The following is a 21,031-nucleotide window of genomic DNA, read 5'->3' as shown; positions in this document are numbered from 1 at the left end:
GTACGTAAAAAAAAATCTGACTTTATGAACGAGATGTTAAAGTTGTGCAGAGTACGTACCTGTAATTCAGTAAACCTTGCATGTAACATTGTTTTAAAAGTCAGTATTGAAAATAGTGTTTCAACATTTTTAGGGCATCGACCTTCTAATCAAATATTATAAAAAATAAATTATTTTGTAGCAAAACATATAGATACTAATATTTTGTACTGTACTGCGTAGTCACCTATACCATTTAAAATGTTTTTGTTATATTAAATTTGCAAGTTTTAAAAGCCATTTTTACATAACTTTATAGATTCTTTTTTTTCCTTTCAGGACTACTTATTTTCATGTATTTGCTAGTAGCTATGTATTTTTATTTGCTAGTAGCCATGTCCTACGAGCAAATAATCAATACTCTGTCAACCAACCAACCACTTATGTGGTTGCATTTATGTAGGCAAAATATTTGTTCCCAGAAAAAGAAATTTTAGTGTGCTGCCTTTTTAAAAAAAACAAAACAAGTGCTTTAATTGTGTGACTGAAAGGTTTCCTTTTTCGCACATATGAGCATTTAAATGTCATTTCCAATTTATTTTATATGGATTGGGTAGGAGCGCTTCAGCTTATAAAAAGTATTTAGCTGGTCAGAAGAAATTAAATATATGGAAAGATTCTTTTTAAGAAAAATATTTTAAAGGCATTTTAATATGTACTGAGAGCTATTATATCAGGTTAAGAGTCTGAATGCTCCAAGGGCATTGAATAACTTTCAACTGCATAACCACACTAAGCAGACTATCTTAGAAGATGATACGTTTTCTATTGATTCATTTGGCTATAAATTCAAAAGTGTCATGGGCTAAAACATTTCTACTCATTAAATATATTGAGATGAATTTAAATAAAATTAATAGCAAGCTGTCCCTCTGAAACTTTCTTTTACAGGATCATACAGCAATCAAAATCTGACATCCAATTAGAGAAAAGGGGAAAGGGCAGGGGGAGATGACAGTTTTCATAATATCGAGTTTTGCTGATGGCGTAAGATGGTAATGGACTCAACTTACCAGCTTATAATACAATTTTCATTTTATTTTAAACATATTTTGCATGATATAAAAATATTGATCACAGTGAACTTTACCAATTGTTATTGCTATAAAAATGGATGCAGAAACAATATTTTTAGTGGAAATAAATTATATAGTCATTATTCTTTTTTAAAATCACAAGAGAAAAACCTCAGCTGTTTGGTCATTGGCAGAAAACCAGTCTTTTAAAGAGGTCTTTTGCAGATGCGCTCCAGTCCATTTCTGTAACATTATCCACATGGTTCAGTCCCACAAAGTCTCTGTGCTCATAGTTCTAACATGGCAACACCGTTTTCCCATGATAGAAAAATGACGAACTAGAAAAGATACAATCTTAGTTCATATGTGGTCTTTTCCAATATGAAGGGACACAGCGACATACTTCTTCACTAAATGAAAGTCCCTGCTCACAATGCTTCACTCGATTTGTACAGGGTCGTCTGTAACAACTAGGGGAACAAAGAAGGACAGACTTTTGTTAAAGACCAAGGAGATGGAGTTGTTAAGCTACAAATGCACTTTTGTGTTTTTCTAAGTTCCAAACTAGAACAGAGTTACTCATTTTATCATAAAATTGTTCTCCAGTTTATACATTGCTAAAGTTTGTGCCTGGAATTACCAAATTTAAGAGGAATGGAAAAACCTAAAAAAAGAAAAAAAGAAAGAGTCTTGCCAGCAGAAACAACGAATGGAAGAATGAGGTGTTGTGAGCATTAGTTCTTTTGAGGTGCTCTGTGCTTCGTAGATGAAAGTAACATAAAACAGAAAGTTTGGAAGTGAATATGTAAGGTCTGCCGATTTAGCGTGATCACGTAAGCATGGCAGAATTCACAAGACTCTGGGACTCGTTTGGAACCCAGACTTTGGAGCGATTAAACCCAGCCATTCTGGCAGGACTGTCGTCCACAGTGAGGGCCCCATCCTCACTCTTGACTTGACTAGACTGGCAGCTGGCTGGCTGCACGAGAGTGGCTCAGCCTCCCTCCTCCACCTGGGCTCCATGTGAAAACAGTGCGGTCTGGGGGAAGGCACTGGGAGGGACAGTATTCACTGTGAGGGTCCCTTTCCTCCTACCCCAGATGTCCAGTTTCTAGTAGTGGCAAAAGGACAAACGACCCAGCAGCCAATCACGTCAGCAGCCCTGTTGCTCCAGTGAATGGGAGCTATCTTTGAAGGAGTTTTCTGGAGGATGAGTATACGTAACATGTGGCAGTGGGGATGGATATAATGCAAGAAAAATGCAAGGTGACCTGGAGATCAAACATGCACCACAGAAATACTACAGATGTGATTTTGAAACAGCATTTCTTTTACTCCAGAAAAGAAAGCATGTCTAGTTAGAATGTTATTTATTTATTTTCAGTTCTAAATACAATGACATTATTATAAGGCCACTGGTATTCCTTTACTAAAGAGATACAGTTCTCAATGATCAATGTAAGTTGCTGATTAAGGCAGTGAACCACAGAATATATACTCTGCCTGCCACAATTCTGGAATAAATATGAAGAGAAAATGAGGAGTATATATATGTTCAAAATATTAAACTATCTTTTTTTTCGCTTCAGTATATGCATAAAACCTGGAATTATACACTTAGAAAAATGAACATGGGGAGAGAGTTAGTAAATAGAAAGCCATTAAGGAACAGTGTATGCGATGAGGAGAAACACAATGACAGAAATCTTTTCTACTAAGTTAATATAAGAATTCTGTAGACAAATATGGCTGGTTAGTTTTTTTTTGTTTTTTTTTGTTTTGCGGTACGCAGGCCTCTCACTGTTGTGGCCTCTCCCGTTGCGCAGCACAGGCTCCGGATGCACAGGCTCAGCGGCCATGGCTCACGGGCCCAGCCGCTCTGCGGCACGTGGGATCTTCCCGGACTGGGGCATGAACCCATGTCCCCTGCATTGGCAGGCGGACTCTCAACAACTGCGCCACCAGGGAAGCCGAGCTGGTTAGTTTTATGTAAACAAAAATTTCAGGTTTTTCAATGTATACTGGGTTCACTCAGATTCAATATGAAAAAATGGTTTCATGATCTTTAATAAGATTTAGTATCTATATTCTGCATTTTTGAAATATCCTTTTGGTGATTAGAGTAGGATATGCAAGTAAAATTGGAATATCATTGCCCAGAATATTCTAAAGAGGAAAAACAAGGATTCCTATCAGGTCTTCTGAAATGATAATGGAAGAAAATAAAAGTCATTAATGAGATACCTAGATTCATGGAAGTCTCCTCATGCACTAGCTAACATGTTAGTGTGGACAAATCATCAGAAAGATAAACTGAAGTGGGAATACAAACTCTTGAGAATCAAAAAGAAGGATACTTTATTTACTGAAGATAAAGGTAATGATGAACATTCATGCAGATACTAAACTGTAGATAAATGGAAGTATTCATGCAGATACTAAATTGTAAATAAATGTAAATAAATTGTAGTTATTTACAATTATAAATAATTGTAAATAAATAAAGTTTTAAGTTGTGTGAATAATCATTTGTTGAAAGGGTGTTATCACCATCTGTAAAGAGTGGGTGCAAAAAGAGAACCTAGTGAGAACTCCAGTGATGGAGAGCAAGTGGTCAGAAAACCTAAAGGACAACCAGGAAAGAACAATGTTGTCTCACTCAAAACAGAGGAGAGCCTAAAGAGAAACTACGGAAAGGACAGTTTTACAGAAAGACCAAATTGTCCATCGGATTTGACAATGCAGGGTCTACTGAACTTGATCGTGAAATATTAGGGCATAAACCAGGTTCCAGTTGGTTGAATAAATGAGAGATGAAAGAGGTGAACAGACAAATGCCAAATGCCTGGTCTTGGTGCAACTCAGAAGACAAGGACAGAGCTTGGTTGCTACAGAATGGTCAAAATCGCAGTGAGATGCCAATAAAATAGAAAAAATTGAGGGGGACGAACACTAGAGTTGAGGACATTGAAGGTATGGAAGGGAGAGGGCGTGATTGGTGGAGCGAGATGCTGAAGGAGAGTGTGAGCAAATGTCAAAAGCACAGGTCTGGCTTATTCTCAGATCAAAGAGGAAGAGGTTCAGGGCTTAACACTGAAAGTGTTTGAGTCCAAGAGACTCATTTTTTTCTTGTGAAGAAGGGAGCAGAATCAGGTTTAAGGAATGTCTTGAGTAACCTTGAACAACGTATTAATTTATTTCTCTGATTCCATTAAATATTATACTTAGCTTAACTATTTTCATTTCTAGATACAATTCCACAGTAAACGGTATCATCCTATCCTTTGTAAAGCTTGCACATTTTCTGCACTTAGAACAGCTGTACAAAATTACATCTGATGGCATCATCATTTTGTTGGGGGCAGGTGTGCGCTACCTGGATCTATTTTGAAAATGCTCCACAAGTGACTGTCCTTTGCATCTGTTCTCTAACTCATGTGGAGAGCTGCTACCTTAGTCTCTGGAACAAGGATTTAGTGCATTCTGAGCTTGGATCAGAATGTTTTGGTTCCCAGGACTCCCACCTTATTTTTGGGGGGCAAAGTCTCACAAAAATTTAGCATTGGTTACAAATATCAGAATTCATCTTCCAGAACTTAACTAGTTCCATTCTAACAAAGAACCAATATGTTGGTTGAGAAAACTGCTTTGCGTTGAGAAAACTGTTTCTAGTAAGAGAAATGAATACTTGTTTATGAAGATTTCTTACCTGCATGTTTGATGCTGAAACTTCTTTCCTTTCAAGAAGCATTTCTGTGGAGTTTCTGTACATTCACAGGCACATTTTCCAGGGTTTAGGGGTTGATTTCTTGGGCAGGTTCTTTTACATACGCACTGGCATGTGTTTTCGTCAAATTCTCTGTTGGCCGCACACGAGTTGGGGAAGAGTTTGTTTTTACAGACACACTGGCATGAGTTTCTGTCCAGTTCCTTGTGGGGTCCACAGCTGGAAGGCCAAAGCCCCCCTCTGCAGACGCACTGACAGGTCTCTTCATCCAGCTCCTTGTTGGGCCCACAGATGTCATGGAATCCGTCTGCAGAGTCTAGATAAACACAGTCAGGACATCTTTACTATCCCTTACTTGGTGCTGGGTGTGGTGGGAAACAATAAAAAGCCTTTAAAAGTGTTTTCATTTCCCTGTTGTTCATTAAAGGGTTGTGCCTACACACAGGTAGGTTCCTTTACAAAGAATTTCAAAATAATACCAATACAAAGCAGAAAGTGTCCTATTTTGTAGTGAGTGATTTCAAAGCATGAAAATGAACATTGTACATGTGATTTTAATATTACAATATTTGTTAATCAAAACAGAGACATTTAGTCTTTAATACAGCATTCGGCTTACCGTCTCCAGCATTAGAGGAAAAAATGAAATCTTGCTGAGCCAGGCATCTGCAGATGTGATTATTCCATATGTAATCTGTGGGGCAGGTCTTGTTTGCAGCCTGGCATCTGTGGGAGAGATGGGTTAAGCAAGAGAACAATTGTTACATGGAAGGGATCATCTCTTTTCTTACCTATGTGTTACAAAATCAACAATGCTTGTAAAAAAAGCACTAAGATGATGTAAGAATATATAAAATGAAATGCAAACATTCCCTCTCAAACTGCTCCCACCCACAGGTGCTGTCAAATTCTGATCCCAGAGGTGACCACTGTTAGTGGAATGGTCTTATATCATTCATTCCAGATTTCTAGCTTTTTAAGGCAAATGCATTTATTTACAATCACATACTGTTTTACTTCATGAAAAAATGGGATAAAGCCTTTTACACTATTCTGAAATTTCCTTTTTCCATTAAACGATATATTATGGACCTCTTTATATGTCACTTTATGAAGTCTGCTCCATCATTTTTACTGGCTGCATCGTAGTCCATAAATGGATGTACTATTATTTATTTTATTAATCTCCTATTGGTAGTCATTGGAGTTTCTTCCAATTTACGGCTTTTTCAAACAGTTCTACAGGAAACATCCTTATGCACCTTTACGGCCTTATTTCTGAAGCACAGATGCCCATAGCTGTAAAGCGTCCATTAATACAGATTTCCCACTCCTCGCTCCACAGAAAGGAATCAAAGACCATGTTCTTTGTTGTTATTCTAGTTTTTCCTCCCCTTCCTCCTTCTGTCTTCCTTATTTAGTTAACTAAAAATCTGAACATATGGGCTTCAAATGCTCCTTTGATGTGCCAATTGTCTCACTGTTGCCTAACTGGGACCCCTTCGTGTTGGTGCCTGTATGGCATGACCCCTTTATTTTTCCAGCTTCTCTGCTTTCTGGGATGAACAGATGCCATACACTCATGTTGCCCAATTTCTCCCCCATGCCTGGATCAGCCATCCCTTCAGGGAGCCCTAATTCTCTTTTTTGGAGAAGAGCATTATTATATTTGGGGGAATAGGTTATTGATCTTAAGCAAGAAATACCTGTACATATTTTTAGGGAAAAAAATTCATAGTGCTATTTCCAAATCCAGTTGAACATTACTGGGGTTTTAAATTTAGTCCTTTGACTTCAACTAATAACTTCCATTAAAATCTTGGTTTCTAACCATCTTTGCTTAAATATAAGTATATATTGAGATATTTGCTTTATCCTGCAAATACTACATGTTTTTTCTTTTCAACTCATTATTTTGAAAGTGGAAAACATTTATGTGATCATCAGAGTTAAAATTATGAGAAAAAGTATATTCAGAGGTCTTTTGGATTCATATCTCCAGCATGCTGTTTTCGTACCTTTTGGTTTATATCGTCAGTGTTTCTTTTTGCAAAGAAAAGATGTAAGTCTATATGTATGTATTTTTTTCTTATTTTTTTACACAGAAGATAGCATCCCTTATACACTGTTCCAGACCTTGCTTTTTCACTGAATAATATTTCCTGGAGAATATTATACTTTCCTAATAACTTGAGGTATCCCTGAGAGCAAATCTCTACTCATTACATATTTTTGTCATTATTTTCTTGGGAAGTCATGAACATGTTTCTGTTCCACATAAAATCTAGACAGCATTTATCAATTTGCCAAAATAGTATTGTGTTTTTAAATTTACATCCTACCCAAAACTTTAGCAGCCTTCCATCAAATAAGAAGCAGTTATGTGTAAGTGTATAACAGCAATGCAATTAATCCCGGCTCATGAAACTCAAGTCACTCTTCTGTCTATCAATGATGATGAAACCATTCTGGCTACGCTGTCCCAACATTGACGTATACGTCCTTTAAGTAATACATTCCTGATACCATGTTGGTATCAGGTGGGTACAGTGCTGTTGTGGTCGCAGTAGAAAAGCATCTTTAATTTTGCCAATATGTGATTTATACTGCCGTTACTTAAGCCAGTGTTTTTCCAGCTGTTAGCAGCAACCCATTAGTGGATCTTGAGCTCAATTATATGGGCTGGGAAATGCATTTTTAAAATATAAAAGAATAGCATATAATAAAATATGAACTACTAGAGTGCACGTGGTAAAGAATGTTTTCTGCAACTTTATTTCAATTATATATATATATGCATATAAATATTTTTGAAATGTATGTAATGTGCATGGACAGATATGTGTGTATAAATATGCATATACAACCCCCCCCACACAACCTCCCTGTCCCACATGTGTTGTGTATGTGTGTTTGTGTATAGATGGTTGCAATGCCAGATGTATTTGTTTTAGTTACAGTCATTAAAGTAGACAAAACACATCTAAGCTATTTAAATGGGAAGTGTCAAGAATAATCTCCATCACTAGCCTAAGGGAGGTTGGTGAAAGATAAAATCTTCAACTGCAGGAGTATGTGTTAATGTGTCTGTGCTTAAGTATAAATATGTATGCAAAATTGCTTATCCCAAACAGGTATGAAGCAAAAACAATTTCCTCTCTCTTATGTAGTGAGGAAAAATATAGTTTTCTCTCTAATATTTCGCATCTTCAGAAGTATGAATTCAAAAGTATGGACTGTGTGTAGAAATGAATGTAGGAAATGACATTTCTGGAAGTGTCATAAAAAACAAGAAGGTGCCTTGCCTAGTTTTATAGAATTAAATAGTGATTTCATAGTTCTTTTGCTTTTGAATGTTCATGATAAAAATAAGGCCTTCAGAATAACACTTTCAATTATGTTATACCTGAAATGTTTTGCCAACATAAACTTTTATTGCCAACTAATTATGGTTTGCTCAAAGTGAATTAAATATTTTAATTTCTAATATTCTTAAAACTTAAATTTCTAGAAAACTATAGCTTCAGAAGCTTTGCCAAAAATAAAAAAAACTTCTACTCATCAGCGTTAACACACAATTCAATGCTGAAATTTGGAATCCTGGTAAGATACGACTTAATTAAAGAAACATATATTTGACTATACTTCAATAAAAAAAGCATATTTGGATAGAATATATTTTTATAATTACTTCAAGTTCCCTGCTCTAAAAGTGAATAGCATCTTCTAAGTGTTTAAAGCTTCTCATGTGAAAAGATGGGAGACACAATTTCCAAAATATTGTTATGTTAGAATGAAAGGAAATGTTTTCATGGTGGATAGAAGATTTAGCACAATTTACTTACCTTCTACACATCTTAATTTCCAAAGCATTTTTATCCTACTGAAATTTCTCTTTGAGTTCTGAATATTAATGTGTGTAAACATATTTAAAAATTTTATAAATCAGTTATCTTGTATACTGTATTTATAAAACCTATTGATTCAAAGGCACATTTTGTTTGCATAGAAAAGCAGAACATTGTGCAATTATTTGTGAAGTAATTTATGTTGAGAATCATATGTAAATAGGTTAACTTTCCTACTTTTCCTGTCCCATCCCTACACACACTAACACATCCACAATCCTGCTTATCATTTGTATGGAGGATAAAGATGCTTTTCTAAGAATTATTTCATTAATTGTTTCAAAACTTCACTTGGCTGGTTTGGTAGCTATTGCTTTTTGCTAATGAAAACCGAGGAACAGGGCTTCCCTGGTGGTGCAGTGGTTGAGAATCTGCCTGCCAACGCAGGGGACACGGGTTCGAGCCCTGGTCTGGGAAGATCTCACATGCTGCGGAGCAACTAGGCCCGTGAGCCACAACTACTAAGCTGCGCGTCTGGAGCCTGTGTAGCAGCGATAGTGAGAGGCCCACGCACCGCGATGAAGAGTGGCCCCCGCTCGCCGCAACTAGAGAAAGCCTGCGCGCAGCAACGATGATTCAACACAGCCAAAAAATAAATAAATAAATAGCGTTACCAAAAAAACAAAAAACAAAAAAACAACAACCGGGGAACAAAAATTTAACGGTTTGTGTGTTAGAGAACAACAAATTTAATGATCAAATCAATCTTATTTTGCCATTGACCTTCCTTTCGAAATGCTAAAAGATTAATCTGCTCCAAAATGTGTTAAGTTCTACACATTGGGTAATAATTACTAGCTCTTGTGCACTGAACATTGTAGTAGGCTATTTTGTGCATCCTATGTTTTGGACTTTCATCTCTACTTTTTGTCACTCGGGTTTTTATATACTTGAAATTCCCTGACTCTCCAAATCAATATTTAAGGAATGAAGACATACTACCACCTTTATTTGGCATTAGTTAGAGCTGAGCTGAAATGTTATTCTTTTTCAAATAACTATCATCTTGGTAATATATTTCTAAGTGGAAAAAATGAACTGCATCTTGATTTATATTAAAATGCTTATTGATATAATTTACTAAGTATCTCTTTAAAAATATTTCATAGGTTGCTCAAAATGAATGTTGACATTAATTGAATACTAATTCAACTTGTAGCACTCAATGACTTCTTTAAAAAGCAAATTCTTTCTATGGAGATGAACTGTGCTGTTAATCGATTAATCTCATTGGAAGCTCTTTTAATAAGGTATCTTTACAACATCCCAGCAGATTAAAATTCTGCTGATCATGTGGCATCTATAGTCCACAGGTGTGTTCTTCAAATAGCTATTCTTTGCTAAATCTTGTTAAAAGTGATGTATGATCCAGTAATATTAGTTTGAAAGCATGTACTACGAGCTCCAAGGAGCTTTACGTCATTCAGTTGGATATTCAATAAGATGTTCTTGTACTCCATTGTGAAAACCGTAAGGGAACTCTGACTACATAATTAATTTTGAAAAAAATCAAAATAGGGTTTTGATTTCCTAACGGCCAACTGTTGATGTCGTTTGAACTTCGCCCACTATGATTAACATCACTCAGACCTGTAATACATTACGGGTTAATATCAATCTAGACCCTTTTTGCTCAAGATTGCTCTCAGCATAGGAGGTGGGGGGGGCAAATATATTCTTTCATTATCAGAGCCACAGAGCCCTGGGGAAAACCAGCGCCCTGGTTTCAACAATTTTATTCCAAAAGTCTTTGAACTGTTGTGTTCATCTTGAGTTCATCATGCGTGGCCCTTGAATACACTCAGCAATCTACACAAATGTTGATTTGCTTATATTTTTGCAAGAGTGGTAAATATCAAATGAAAAGTGGTTAAGTAAAAATGGCCTTGATAGTGAATGTTATTAAGTAGCTTCTTCAGTACTATGGGTAGAAATCAGAATTATATTCATTTTAAAGGCTCTATATAAATTGTCTTAAAAAAGGAACATGTTTAACAGAAATATATCTAAATAAAATGCATATATTTATCATACCTGGTATTGATTTTTATTGGTTTCATGCTCATTTGTGCTTACGTCTGCTTATGTTACTATTTTGCTTGTGACTGGAAGAACAGTGGATGGAGTTGGGTTTGTTAAGATATAAAAAAAATAGTAATTATGTCTGATTAATGAAAATCCATAGTTTTACTAATTTTTCTAGACTTAATAAGTGAAAGGCTAATACAATCGTTGCATTAGTATAAAAAGTGGGCTTAGAAATCTAATCTTTCACTTTTTATGCAAATATAAATGATTGTTTTAAAGCAGTAACCTGCTATATACAACAACCCAGCTACCATCTAAGACTTGGGTATAAAGCATGGGTTATGCCATGTAGTCATTGCTTGGCTAGCTGCGTGCAGGAGTGCTTGTTTTTGAGTTGGATGGTCACTAGAACCGGAGCACAGCAGCACAGGATGCTAGGATAAGTCTAGAAGCCTAGGTGGTTTCCTTTTTTAAATTTTTAAACTTTTTGGATTTGGTTGGATATACAAGGTTGAGAGAGGTATGGTAGGTTGAAACAATGGAAATCTAGCAGTTACTCTATTGGTCAGTTTGTCAGTTTTTATTGCTATATTTAACTCGAACTAACAGAATCAGAACAGAGAAATGATAAAATAGTAACCAGGAATTCAGTAAAAATGTCCTTCAATAGCCACTGGTCTCATTATCTCATCACAGTCACATCTCAACAAAAAAGCAAAACCAAAACAATGACAACATGTGTTGAGGGCATGACAGTGTCGCTACGACATCAAAATGACTGGTTGAGGGCAGTGTTTCGGGGAAGGGAAGTAGGGCTGAACAGGGGTTATGAGGGCAGTGAAACATTCTGTAAGACAATATAATGGTGGATACCTATCATTATGCATCTGTCAAAATCCATATAATGTGCAACAAAAAGATACTAAAGTAAACTATGGATTTTAGCTGATAATGTATCAGTATTGGCTCGTCAATGGTATCAGATGTACCACACTAATTATACTCCAATAAAGACCTATTTAAAAAAAAAAAAAGATGCTAATAATAGGGGAACTAGTTGGGGGAGAGCAATGGCTTCCTGCTCAGTGTTTCTATAAACCTAAAATTTCTAAAAAAGTCTATAGATTTTTTAGAAGATGATTGGTAGATGTGGTCTAATAATATGGACATTTATTAAAAATAATCATCAATGTGATCTGGGTAAACTTGACATTAAATGTCACAAAATCTTTGATCTAATAGCCCCTACCTATGGGTAACATTACAGAAACAGCCTAGCGCAGAGGATGTACTGATGAAATCTTCTCAGTCATATACATTTTGCTGTCATTTCTACCAGTCAATCAGCAAACCACAGGGATGCTGTGCTCTCCATTATTAACTTTTAGAAAGCAGAAACAGACAGCCCAATGACGGGCACACTCTACAGCATGGTTGGCTTCCTTTTGGAAAAAAATACGCTTCAGGGTCTGGAATCTCTTACCTGAGTTCATATCATAGGTGCTCATTTGAAGGTGTTTGACAATATTTAGATGATGAGCTTTGTAGGAAAGAGGATGAATAGACATATGAATTAAAATTTCAAAAATAATTGCATATGAACCTAGGGCTTGACCTGCGAAGAGGATATTTTCAGGGAAGAATAAAAATTCATGTTTTAAAGTGCTCAAAAAAAGGGTGGTTTCTGATCAACTGGTGCTAGACTATGTCACAGTTTAATTGGCAGGTAAATTATCTTCACATTTCTGCTCTGAAATAGTTTATTAAAATCAACATGCTATTCTGTTTATCTCTATTTTGTGTAAAGCAACAATGTACATCTTGAAATCAAAAGGGAAATAATGAAAAATTAAAAGGGGAAAAAGAAAAACTCATGGATATTCAAGTTTCTAAGCATTAGGACTAAGGATCCATTGTAATAGATGAACAGTCCAAAGACACTCAGATTCTAAATCAAAGGTTTTCGTGGCTGTAAATCTACTTGGTTTGTTGAACAGATGAACTGTCACAAGAATGAAGTTTCCCTAATAAACCTGAATAACTGTAACTTCTTAGAAGCAGGTATGCTTTACTGGGTATCTTAGTAAACATTGTTAACACTTTTGTAAAAGAAATAAAGGCAGTAAACAAACTCACAAATTAGCCTTCAGGCTAGATTTGTCAATTTTTGCACCTTTCTTCACCCTTCCTTTTTGTCTTTCTCACCGTAACATGACTCTCCCCCATGATACAGCCTCTTTATCAGGCTGAAATAATACATATCCTCTATCTTTATTAATCATTAAAACAACTCAAGGTACCTTGGCCATGGTGAGCAATGTCTTGTCATTTCTCTACTCACAGAACTCCCTATGCTTCCCCAATACCTGTACAGAGGCGAAACACCGCAGGCTGTGCTCAAAGGTCCAGAAGCATGGTCTCAGCATTGCCTTTGTAATTTATCTCTACTGCTTTTACAGATTTAAATCCAGTTAAATTATTCGATTCTATTCATTGGCCCCAGAACGTGTTATTTTCTTTAGGATAACTTTAGGAACATTGTTAATGATAACCAATTGACTAACCAATAAATTTACCAGTGGGTAAAATTAACTGCAAGGCACTTGTCTCTCAAATGTGACATCTCTCTCCTTTGATTTTATTCTTTTCCTAATGCTTCCCTATAGTATAATGTCATAGAATAATCATGAAAAAACTATCTATCTATCTGTATCTATCTACCTATCTATTCATCCAATGGAATACTATGCAGCTGTTTAATGAACACACCAGGCCTACAGAAATCAATGATTACATCTATAAAACATACTGTTGAGACTAAAACTAATGGCCCAATTTTAACACAAAAATTTAAACACACCAAGGTGTACCCTATAATCTCTCGTGGTATGTTAATACATCCACCTGTTATAAAAATAGCAAAGCACAGATGAGAATAGTACAATTTCTGCGTAGTGGTTACTTCTGGGAATCAAGGATGAAGAACGGTGACTGGGGCTTTGGGTTGTATCTTAAGTGAATATGACAAAATGTTTGTTAAATTTTGAATTGGGGCAGAAAGATGTCATTTTTTGTCCTTTACTGTATGCTTGAAGTTATTGTTTTTAATTTCAAGAAGTAAAAAATGCAGTAATGACTGCACCCCCAAAGGGATGAATTGGCTCCTAATTTAGTTGGAATCTCTGCTTTCCTACATTTTTAGTTGTGTGACATTGGGGAAAGTTACTTGATCCCTCTGATTCAGCTTCTCATGCGTGATTGAGACTTTCTCTCTCACTCTCTTGCTTACCCTCTTTCTTTCTCACCCTCTCTCTCTGAGCCTAGCACATAGTAGGTCATTAATAAATGCATATGTTATCTCTGTATCACGTCCTTCAGGTCATGGAGTCAGTCCTAACCATTCTTAAGCTTTTTCTGATATTTGATCCTCTCACCACTTCTTTCCTTCAACTCTTGTTGGCTTTTGCAATATCTTTTGGATTTGGTAATATATTTCTCGCCCAGTTTTTATGCCTAAATTTTCTGATTGGTCTCTCTCAGTCTCGTGCTAGTCTATGATTTCTCCGAGTTTCCGAAACATTCATATTCCCCATGGTGTCATCTGCTGCCCCTCTTCCCTGCTTATGTCCCATATTTTCCTTGGCTGGTTTAATTTCTTCCAATTGCTCTAAGTGCCAGTTACCTATTGGCAGCTACCCAATGGGCATGCCCCCCCCACCCCAGTGTCTCCCCAGCCCCAGATCCACTGTCTGCTGAACGTTCCACTCTGATTTCTCAGAGATGCTGCAAAAACTCAAAGTGCACACCTAAATACTAAATTCTCCTTCACAAACCCGTTCTTCCCGTGAACAGGTGTTCCCCGTCTTTTTGAATATCATACATGCAGTTTCATCTTCAAGTTCTCCCTCTTTGTCTTCCCACACACGCAGTTGCCAAGTCATACACTTTCTTATATTTCAAATGTCTTTCCATCCCCGCTTCCACTGCCTCAGTACCCACTCTTATTATTTCTCTCTTGGATTATTTCAGAAGTGTCCTCTCCACATTTTCCAACTCCTGTTTGGCTTCTCTAATTCACGTACTACACTGCCACCAGGCTGTTCATTCTATCATGTAAGATGTAAATATCACGTCCCTACATGTGTCTTTTAGTGGTTCCTGAGCGACTGGAAGAGAAAGAGAGAAGAAGTCCATCCCTGGAATGGCGTTTGCACTTCTGCTGACCTCTCTGGACTTCTGTAGACCCTCTCCATCACACATTCTGCTGCAGTCATGCATCCACCGCCCCCTCCTCTCCTACACCAATTCCAGTCCTAAGGTTACATGTCTGACTCCCTTATGGGATTTCTTCTGGAATAGCAATCCTATCTATCTCTATAGCCTAGCACAACAGTAGTACCTAGAGGGCACATAATAACTGTCTGCTGAATGGCTGAATGAAGCAGAGCACAGTGTACTGTACACTTATTATATTAGATGTATTTGTGTATGTTTGTCCTCTGGTACATAAGTTGCTTTAGTTAAGAAATTACATAATCCATTTATAAAAATCCTACGTTTCCTAGCACAGTGCTATGCACATAGAAGACTCAACATAAATACTCATGAATGAATAAACACCAAGTAGAAAGATCTTGGGCATCGCTTCTTAATCATAAACGCTCCCTCCATAAAAAGAGAGTCTCCATCATTAACGGGGCCATAGAAATTCATGGAATTTAATCTGAAGGAAAATATAAGAGGAAATAATTGGAAAAAAGAGAACAATCTATGAGAACATCCATATGAACATGATAACTAACCCTTTCTGTTAGATACTGTCCTCCACCTCTGAATTTATGGTATTTTTTGTTGCTGCTGCTATTGAGACTTGAATTTTGTTTTGAAAATACTAGAAATGCTCTATGCTATTGGGGGAGAGCTTAAGAAAAAGGAAAACTTGACTTTTTATCTCCTTCTGACACTTTTTTTTTTTAGTTTTTAGCTTTGTATAGGCTAATTACATTTCTAAGACTCAATTTTCTCATTTGTAAAATGTCAGTAAAAATAGCAGCCAATGTTTATTGAACGCTTACTGTGTGTCAGGCAGTGGGCTAATATTTCACATGAATACTGACAATAAACATCATTACACCCTCGTGGGTTAGATGTTATCATCATCATCATTGTTGTTCTATTATGGTATTATAATCTTAGATTAATACGTAATATAGTGTCATGTTATTGAATAGACTGTGAGGACTATAGGTTATAAATCTTACACTGTATTGTGTTATATGTAACATTTTATTGTTTTGTTTTAAAGATGAAAAAGTGTCACAAAAAGTTTATAGAACTTAGCAGAACTCAAAAGGGCTGGTGAGCAGAGGAGGAATTTTCAAACCAAGAAGCCACCTACAGCGAGCACACTCTGCTCTGTGGTGTGTGTCATCAAGGCCACCACCTGGCAGCACTAGTTACGAGCATGAGTGGCTTGGTGCACAGTAATATTTAGGAAAATAAATCATAACAATAATAATATCAACATAACACACGTTGTCCCTTGACTCTGAATGCGCAGAGGTTAGGGGCAACCAGGCCCATCTCTGTCCTCTCGCACAGAACCTAGAAACATTCTTTGTCCTTTTTAGAGACTCAAGAATTATTTTATGAATGGCTCATTTTGTGAATGACTCTCTCAATTACTTAGTTATATCTGTTCTTAAATAACGTAAAACGAATGATATGCCACTTATTTAACCTCATAATAATGTAAACATAACACCAAGAGTCTGGAAAAGACATGACTCATCTTCCTCCTGGCAGCACTGAGCGGGATTTCATCTCCACAGGAAGGAGTGCTGGGAAGCCCTCCCCCCGAAGGAATCATTATAATCTTGACTTAAAGTGTCACCATAAAGATGTTAAGACATCTACCATTTTGAACCTCAACTAATTTCAAAATTATAGTTAATGAAAGGGGTCTTTTTCTCTTGGCATTTCAAAAATCAATTTTACTGTGGAATGATTTGCATATAAGAAAATGCTCCTATTTTTTTTAATTTGTTTTATAAAAAAATTTATTTATTTAGGCTGGTCTGGGTCTTAGTTGCGGCATGCAGACTTCTTAATTGCAGCATGCGGGATCTAGTTCCCTGACCAGGGATCGAACCCAGGACCCCTGCATTGGGAGTGCAGTGGACCACCAGGGAAGCCCCAAAATGCTCCTATTTTAAATTCACTGCCTTTTTACAAATTTGTGCACCTGTGTAACGCTCACCACCATCAAAATACAGAACATTTCCATCACCCACAAAAAGTTCCCTTTGCTCAATCCCAGTCAATCCCCACCCCCTGCATCTTTGGGCAACTATTGATTGCTTTCTCTGAGTCTAGATTATCTTTGTCTTTTCTAGGGTTTCATGTAAATTGAATCATACAGTATGCATTCTTTTTAGTCCAGCTTCTTTCACTCAGCTTAACATTTTTGAGATCCATTCATGTTGTTGTGTGTATTAACAGTTCATTCTTTTTAGACTGCGCAGTAATATTCCACTGTATGGATAGACTGCAATTTGTTTATTCATTCATCTTTGATGGATGTTGGTTTCTTCCCAGTTACAGGCTAAACAGCTTATATGAACGTCTGTCTACAAGTTATGGTGTGGAAATACGTTTATATTTATCTTGGATAAATACCTAGGTGGGAAGTTATTGATCATATTGTGTGTATTTAAGCTCAAATAATGTTTGAGCTTAAATGTTAATCAAAACATTAGTATGTCATATGCCAAGAAGAAAAATTGTTGATACCCTCTAAATAAATATCTAGTAGTTATATAGGTTAAACATTGTTTTCTCATATGAAGCCAAAGTTAAAGTTAATTTCTCTTAAAAATTTTTTATTTTTTAAAATTATTTTACTTTTGCTGGAACATGATTATTTTGAATGTTTTAAAAATTATTATATTTGTATTGTTAGTTTATATAAATTGCTAATTTCCATATGTAATTTGACATATTACCATTTTTATAAGTAAATAAATTACTTTAAAAATTTCTCAGCAAATAGTTATGTTATGTTCAATATTGATAGCTTTTACATTTTTATTTAACTTTTCACTATAACATTTTTATTTTGTCCTTTTTAATCCTACGCTGAATAAAAAAGTAAGCTTTCTACTTCCTTTTAAATGTATGAAGCCCAGATATACTTAAGGTATATAAAGAAATATAAATGTGTCTGTGGTATTCAGATTTCACGGGGGAGGTGATTAGGAAAAAATGCCTATAAAAGGATCCTTAGGGGGTGACAATGGAAAAAAAAAAGGTTGAATAACACTACTCTAAAGGAAATATTTTAAAATAATACTTTGTTTTATTTTTATAGCTATATATGGGTATATAACTACATGTAAAGTTACATATAGTCATCTACTTTAAAATTATATATATATTCTAAATATTACACACATACATAGATGGATATTATATATACACATAGTTATGTGCCCACTGGCTTGGAATATAAAATACATTTCTTATTGTACACGGTGAAACACACTGAAAAACACAAGAGACAAGGAAATGAATCCAACATGAATCTTAACGATAATAATAAATCTGCCCTTTAATGACTATCTCTTAGATGCTGGACACTATAGTCAGCACTGCGGAAGCATTCAGTATTTCCTTCAATCCTCTTTACATCTTTACATTTTACACATAAGCAAACTGAGGTTCAGAGACATGAAATACCCAATGTTAAAACGCTAATTAATGGCAGACCTAACTCAGCTCTGCTTACTAAGACCCAAGCTCTCTTTGCTCAAACATTTGTCTCTTCTTGACCTCCAACAGCATACAGTATAGTAGTTAGAAGAATAAGTAATGATGAAAGTATAACTAAAATACACAAATGCTATGAGATATATACAGATAAATAAGTTATTTATTTAAGAAGCATTTGTTGATGAGTGTAGTACACTTGTTTAGCTCCCAAGTTTGGAGCGTGATTACCAGTTCAACTGTAAAATAAGGCTAAGTACCACCAACTTCACAGATGCTTTTGTCAATGTTAAATGAGACAATGTGTGTTAGGGCCTGAAAGTAGTTAACAGCTCAATTATTTTTAAGTGTTATTAGCTGAACATTACAGAAGACATAAGCCTACCTGAAATACTCTCGTGATCCAGGTTCACATGCAACAGTTACAGACCCCTAAACAACCCATGCAAGGATAAAGTAAGTATAGTAATTGCTATGGGAATTCACGAAGCAAAGGTGACTGTGGTATTTGGACACGACAAAGGCAGCAGAAAGACCTTTACCTGAACTCTGAGAAATAGATACGGCTTTGGAAAGGCAGAAAAGAAAGTAAATTTATTTTAAGCCAGGTCAGAATAGAAACAGTTACAGAGCAGGAAATAAGCGTGGTATTTAGGGAACCAGACTTTGTGAAACACAGACTTGGTGAAGAATAAGAAGCAAAACAAGAAAGGAAGGCTGACACCAGAAGACAGAGGTGGAAAATCGATGCCCAATTCTTTGAGAAGTTGAAAGTCACTGACAGCTTCTGGTCAGATGAATGAAATGATGCCTTTGAAAGCTTACTTGTGACATTATACAGGAGTTGGAGACACATTTGACACAAGAAAGCTAGTACTGAAACCACCGCATTAAATCAGAAATCCATGCAGAATGAAGTGGATCAGGGTGACAGTGTTGGAAATGAAATAATAAGTTTACGTTGGAGCAGATATCTCCCCTCTCCCCCAAAATAATCAATAGCTTTTGGGTGTGATATAAGGGAAAGAAGGAATTAATGACAACTGCGTGATTTCAAGGCCTCAAAGAATATGAAAGGCCATTACTGTGAATAATGTAGAGGTAAATAAACGGACTTAATAAATCTTTGACTTTGTACCTATTACGTCTAATATAATAATAAACACAGCTATATAAAAGGGACTTAATAAAATATTATAAGTCATCAATATGGTCAGATCTTGAACTATAATTCTGGAAACCATCAATACAGAGATAACAACTGAAGTGCTTAGAATGGGAGTTGCCAAGGGACACAGGTGAACAGAGCTCCCAGGGCTGCGGAAATGAAATCGCACCTACTACTTCAGGGGGCTGTTGTCTCCACTTGCATTAGTATGAATTTATTCACAGATGCTTGTAAGATTTTTTCTTTCTGTCAGTCAAATTAGGCTACCCTTGAGTTTTTCCTACGGTGTCCCTGGAAAGGTAACGCCTCCTATCTGTCACACTAAGTAAAGCAGCACAAAGAGCTCCAACAGGGAAAACTGCTATTAGCCCATCACTTTTATTGTCAAGCCCATGAAAATGAAAGCTTTCTAAAAAGGTTTTTGGTAAATGTATATGTTTACCCATCAATTTATTTATACTTTTGTTACAAATGTTGGAATTATCTAAGGTTTATTTACACGCCCATTCCATATTCCCTGGCTATACTAAAGAACAAAGAGCTGCATCCTAATCTGGGGGCAAAAAGTTCCTAGATCTCAGATGGCAGTGCATAATGATTCATTATAAACTGTTCATAGAGTCAATACGTGATGCTCTATCCAGGCCCTTTATAAGATCTAATGAAGCATATGTTGCCATATACCAAACTAAAAAAAGGATGCGAAAAAAATTTGAATAACAAATGTTACTTTGATTGTTAATTTGAAGTAATATTAAGAAAAATTATTTCAAGTATTAATCAAAATTTCAGTATTCAATCCTTGCTGAAATAAAAAATATGAATCGATATATAGAGAAAAACTAATTGAGATTGAAGAGAGGCAACTGAATGCTAATAGATGGAAAAGAATGTATTTATATTTACTTTTTGTTTTGGACCAAAAATCTTAGGCTCAAATATTTTTAGTTTTAGCATCATCTATGAATTTGCACAGTTGATTTCATGAATGTTGAATGTCTTCTTTTTATTTGATGCAGAAGTATATTATCGCAAATTTCACAAAAATTCTTTCAATCAACTGTGTTTACTTGGAAATAATTTTATATTAGTAGAGGATGAAGAAAAAAATAGATTTAATTCATACTCACTGTGGTAGTGTTGCTGGCAGGGAACGTCTAATAATTGAATGGACTTGTCTGTAAACATCCAGCTTAGACATGCATCGGCAGGAAGTGTGATTGGCAAAACTGATTGTTACTGGTTTGGGGCCTTGAGAGAGAGGCACTGTAATTTCAAACAACTACAAAGAAGGGACAAAAGAAGAAAAATTATATAGATGCTATGAAGCATTTTTATGGTACATGTTGGAGTCCAAAAAGAGTGAGATTAACTCTTC

General features: G+C 35.9%; 1 protein-coding gene across 2 annotated transcripts in view; it reads right to left on the bottom strand.

The window, feature by feature from the left end:
* Window positions 1-1,056: 1,056 nt before the first annotated feature.
* Window positions 1,057-21,031, bottom strand: part of VEGFC (vascular endothelial growth factor C) — a 79,997-nt gene continuing 60,022 nt past the window's right edge. Inside the window, exons 4-7 of one of the 2 annotated variants that reach the window (XM_027122514.1) lie at window positions 20,784-20,935; window positions 5,402-5,508; window positions 4,765-5,098; window positions 1,057-1,525 (exon numbers count right to left, since the gene is read on the bottom strand). In XM_027122514.1, coding sequence (XP_026978315.1) covers window positions 1,411-1,525; window positions 4,765-5,098; window positions 5,402-5,508; window positions 20,784-20,935 — 708 coding nt within the window. In that variant the 3' untranslated portion in view covers window positions 1,057-1,410. The remainder of the gene's footprint in view (window positions 1,526-4,764; window positions 5,099-5,401; window positions 5,509-20,783; window positions 20,936-21,031) is intronic. The other variant, XM_027122515.1, reaches the window with a different exon arrangement.

The sequence above is a fragment of the Aethalodelphis obliquidens genome, unplaced genomic scaffold (genome assembly GCF_003676395.1).
Source record: "Aethalodelphis obliquidens isolate GAN/ISIS:26980383/991018 unplaced genomic scaffold, ASM367639v1 scaffold25, whole genome shotgun sequence".
Lineage (NCBI taxonomy): Eukaryota > Metazoa > Chordata > Mammalia > Artiodactyla > Delphinidae > Aethalodelphis > Aethalodelphis obliquidens.
Note: the sequence above shows the minus strand (reverse complement) of the source record. Positions and strands in the feature narration are given on the sequence as shown.